At 63.7% G+C, this 4,585-nt stretch overlaps 1 protein-coding gene across 1 annotated transcript in view; it reads left to right on the forward strand.

The window, feature by feature from the left end:
- Positions 1 to 2,361: 2,361 nt before the first annotated feature.
- CCDC187 (coiled-coil domain containing 187) overlaps positions 2,362 to 4,585 on the forward strand; it is a gene marked incomplete at its 3' end in the record, with an annotated part of 4,978 nt that continues 2,754 nt past the window's right edge. Inside the window, exons 1-2 of the mRNA XM_023526660.1 lie at positions 2,362 to 3,580; positions 3,837 to 3,931. Of these exons, the coding sequence (XP_023382428.1) occupies positions 2,606 to 3,580; positions 3,837 to 3,931 (1,070 nt within the window). The remainder of the gene's footprint in view (positions 3,581 to 3,836; positions 3,932 to 4,585) is intronic.

The raw sequence follows: 4,585 nt of genomic DNA on the forward strand, positions 1-4,585 counted from the left end.
AAGAAACCCACCCAGCTGGTCCTGCCCAAAACGCAGTTGTGGCCTGGTGGGCAGTCCTGGCCTCTGCCCTGAGCCGGCAGATGCTGACCCCACCCGGCCCAGCTCCTGCAGTGGCACAGCTTTCATTCGTGTGGCTCTGTGAAGAGGTGCTTACGGATGGGGAAACTGAGGCACGGAGAGCTTAAATCACTCGCCCATGTCCTGTAGCTAGTGATGTGCAGAGCCGGAATTTAAAGCCAGGTCTGGGACTCCTCAGACCAAGCTGTCCCCAGGGGCCTGGGGCTGGAAGGCATGGCCCTGGAGGGGTGGGTAAGGGTCCTAGAGGGAACTAGCCTCCCAGTCTGGTCCTCTTGGGGCATGGCTTATGGAGGACAAAGCCCTGGGGGACAGGTCCTCGAGGAGTATGGCTTTACAAAGGGCGTGACTTAAAGAGGGCAGGGTCTTGGGGTCCTGTCCCAAAGAGGGTGTGGGCTGGGTGTGGCCCCGGTGTCCTTCCTGGGGGCATTGCCTCTGGGGGCGTGGCTATATGTGGCCCCTCCCCTTCCTGGCTGAGGTTTCTGGGTCTGGGCCCTCAGGAGAAAGGAGCCAGGTCTAGGGGCTGTGTGTGCTGGCGAGGCCCCGAGCCCATCTGGCCCCCGGCAGTCAGCTCTGGATGGTCTCTGCGGTAAAGGAGCGTTGCTGGGCAGAGACGCCCTCTCTGTGGGAGGCCGACCTGGGCTGGCCCCTGGGGGAGGCTCGGCCTGTGTGTCTGTGTGTGTCTCTGTGTGCATGTGCGTGTGTCTGTGTGTGTCTCAGTGTGTGCATGTGCGTGTCTGTGTGCATGTGTGTCTGTGTGTGCATGTCGTGTGTCTGGGCATGTGTCTGTGTGTCACTGTGTCTCTGCATGTGAGTGTGCATCTGCATGTTCGTGTGTGCATGTGTGTCTGTGTGTGCATGTCCGTGTGTCTGTGTGCACGTGTCTGTTTGTATGTGTGTGTCTATGCATGTCTGTGTGCTTGTCTATGCATCTGTGCGTGTCTCTGTGTGAGTGTGTCTGCATGTGTGTCGTCTGTGTGCACGTGTCTGTTTGTATGTGTGTGTCTATGCATGTCTGTGTGCTTGTCTATGCATCTGTGCGTGTCTCTGTGTGAGTGTGTCTGCATGTGTGTCTCTCTGTATGTTACTATATCTCTGTGCATGTGAGTGTGCATGTGTCTCTATATGTGTGCGAGTGTGCATCTCTGAGCGTGTCTATGTGTGTGTGACTGCGTTAAAGGCTGGCCGCTGCTTTCTGTCCCCGTCAGGGCCCCTGTGGCTGGGTTTGTGACGACTGGGGCTGCTATTGGCATTTGGTGAATGTGACCTGAGATTATGAAGTAAAACCTTGATAAATGATGTTTACTGTGTGGCAACGCTTGTTAAAGAAAGTTTGTGTTTGGGATGTAGTCCCTGGACCCCTCGTCATGCCTGCCTGGTTGTCTGCATTGATCCCCCACCCCTGCTGCCACTGAGTCTCACCAGATTAATTTACTCGGCTCAGTGCCAACAACCAGCTCCGGCATCGCCCTCCCGCTCGCCCTGCTGGCCGGAGGCTCGTGTCCGTTCCGTCGTCGTCATCGGCCAGCATTTACTGAGCCTGGGCCTGGGCTGCGGTTTTACAGACAGAGCCGCACACAGCGGATTTTCTTACTGTTTACTGAGGAGACTGAGGGTCGGAGATGTCAGGCCATTTGGGGACCCAGCCCTGCCCCTCGCTGCCTGGTGGCGGACACCGTGGATTTCACCGTGAGCCCCTCGGGAGCTTGAGGACTGGTCTGACTGTGTGGAGCCGCCGACCGCCCCACCCCGGCTGGCGTTCAGGGGGTTCCGGCACCGGCCATGCGTTTTCTCTGTTTAAGATTCTGAGTTGGTCGGTGTTCACGCCTGGAGGAAAGGAGCAGCTCTGGCGAGGGAGCTGCTTGGGCCCCCGCCGGCCCGCCCCAGGCTCCAGAGCGAGGCGTCCCCAAGAGGCCTGGCCCCAAGTGCAGAATTAGGTACCTCGTGCCTCCACCTCGGGCTGCACCCTGCTCTGCCACAGCTTCCGGGGGTGGGCACCAAGGGGGCGCATCTCGGTCCCCACGCCACCTGGGGAGGAGGTGGCATCGAGGTGCGGGAGCGGCACCTCTGCCCCAGTGACCTGTCAAGCACCCTGCGAACCTGCCATCGGACAGCGGTCTCTGGGAAACCACCCTGTTTCTGTCCCTGAAAGGCGCACTTTTGACTCCCGGGAGGTGGGGCCCGGCCAGCCCGGCTTTGCCAACTTAGAGAATGGCAGAGGCGCCTCCAGTAGAACCCGTGCCCCGATTTGTGCTCAGTTTTCTCTGGGTGCCCAGGCAATCCCGAGTCACCCAGATGTGGCACAGGCCACCTGACGGCTGCTGGAGTTGATGACGAGTGCAGAGACCAAGGGGGCGGGGCTCCCCGGGACCGGAGCAGGGGCCCCTGCGGGCAGGTCCTGCTGCCCCTGTGACTCCCCGCAGGTCCCGCTGCTGCTGCGACTGCCTGTGATGACGAGGCTGGAGCCCCTGAGAGCACCCCAGTTCGTGCCCGGACGCCCAGTCCAGCCTCCGTCCGTGGTGACCTGCACATGCCTGCCAGCACGCCCCACTCGGCTTCCCGCGACCAACACGTGACCATCCAGTCTGCTATGGCCATCCTTCGAGAACTCCGCCAGCAAATCCAGACAGGGCTAGAGTTGGCCCGAGACCGCCACGTCAGGGGTGGGCATGAGCACCGGCTGCGGGACCTGACAGGGAGGGGGCACCAGGGCCCTTGGAGTGTCCCCGCCATGCGGGGCTCCTCCAGCAGTCCTCGGGCCACGACCGAGGGGCCGCGCTCCTCCTGGGAGAGGGCTGGGGCCTTCCCCTCCAGGCCACGCTGGAGCACCTTGGCCCGGTGGGAGTCCTACCCGCAGAGGGCCTGGTCGGCCCAGGCACGGGACTCCTCTTTCCAGAGGCCTGGGAGCCCCCACGAAAGGCCGGCCCCCTTCCCTCTGCGGCCCTGGAGCGCCTTGGCCGGCCAGAGGACCCGGGCCACCTGTGAAGAATGGGGTGGCCCTGCCGGAGCATCATGGAACTCTCTGGAAAGGCGGAGCTCCTCCACCCAGCGGCCCTGGAGCAGCGCCTCCTTCACGCAGAGGGCCGGCATCCCGTGCAAGAGCAGAGGCTCCCTCCTTCCTCCCTCCGGAGCGAAGCACAGCTGGCCGCGGCCTGCCCAGGCTGCCCCCCGGAACGCCCCTGGGAAGGAGAATGAGGCCCGGCGGCCGCCTCCCTGCCCGAAGCCCCGGGGCTTCCTGGGCCACCCCTACAGCTCCGAGTCCCTGCGGGAGTTCATGCGCCAGAAGGCGCGGGCACGGCGGCAGCAGGCCCTGGAGGAGAAGGCCGCCGCCCTGCAGGCCGTGGAGCTGCGGAGCCAGAGGCTGCGGGACGTGCACAGGAAGCAGAGGGAGGCTGTCCTGGGCAAAGCCGCCTCCGGCAAGGTGGTCCCCAAGAAAGCCTTCCCCGTGGTCTCTCAGACGAACCCCGGCATCGTGACCTTTGTCCCACATTCTGCACAGTGCAGGGTACGCACCAGCGGCAGACGGGGTGCTGCCCCACTCAGCCACTGCCCCCACTCCCTGGAGTCCCAGATGCCTGCTGCGCTGGCTGTGACTGGGCTCTGGAGGGACCTAGCTGCTTCTGTCCCAGCCCCTAAAGAGGCGGCCCCAAGGGGTCCAGCCCGAGACCCCCGGGGAGGCCAGGGCCAGTTGCGAGGCTGAGGGACTGTGTCGGGGTCTTCTGGCGCTGGCTGGGGCTCTGACTGGATCGTTCTCTGTGTAGGGCCTGGAGGCCCCGGGGAGCCTGGGGTCGCCCGTGCTGCAGTGGAGCAAGGTGACTTCCGGCATGGTGCTGGGGGACCAGGAGGCCCCGGGCAGGTGCGTATGCAGGTGCAGGCTTCACGGAGGTGACGCCTCCACCTCACACGGTTCCCCAGCTCACAGCGCTCCTGAGCGCAGGGAGCACCTCCATCTCGTTCCAAAACGTTTCGTCACCCAAAAGGAAAGCCCGCCCCCCGCTGTCCCCAGTCTGCTTTTCCTCTGTCCCCGACACTGCACACAGGTGGAACCCTGTGACCCGTGGCCTTTGGCGTCCTGCTTCTCTCACTGGGCACGCGCTCCAGGTTCGGCCCCGTCCTAGCCTGTGTCAGGACTTCACTCCCTCTTAGGGCCAGACAGCGTGCTGCTGTGTGGCTGGGCCACAGTGGGCTCATCCACGGGCAGCTGAAGGACATCGGGGCCTTCTCCCTTTGCCACTGTCACTGGTGCTGCTGTGGACCGTGTGAGCCCCGGGTAGACACCTGTGCGGGGTGGGAGCGGTGCCCGGTCCCACGGTGATGCCACGCGCGACTCCCGGAGTGGTGCCACCTGTGTTTGGCGGTGGCTGAGCCCCTGTGCGCCGCACTGGCAGTGCGGGGCGTCCGCTTCTCTGTCCTCAGCCATGCGTATTCTGCTTTTGTTTTCGTCTTGTTTTCACGGCTGCCATTCTAATGTTGCCAGGGCAGCTGGTCCCCAAGGCCTCTCCCGGCGGAC

Source organism: Pteropus vampyrus, unplaced genomic scaffold (genome assembly GCF_000151845.1).
Source record: "Pteropus vampyrus isolate Shadow unplaced genomic scaffold, Pvam_2.0 Scaffold1931, whole genome shotgun sequence".
Lineage (NCBI taxonomy): Eukaryota > Metazoa > Chordata > Mammalia > Chiroptera > Pteropodidae > Pteropus > Pteropus vampyrus.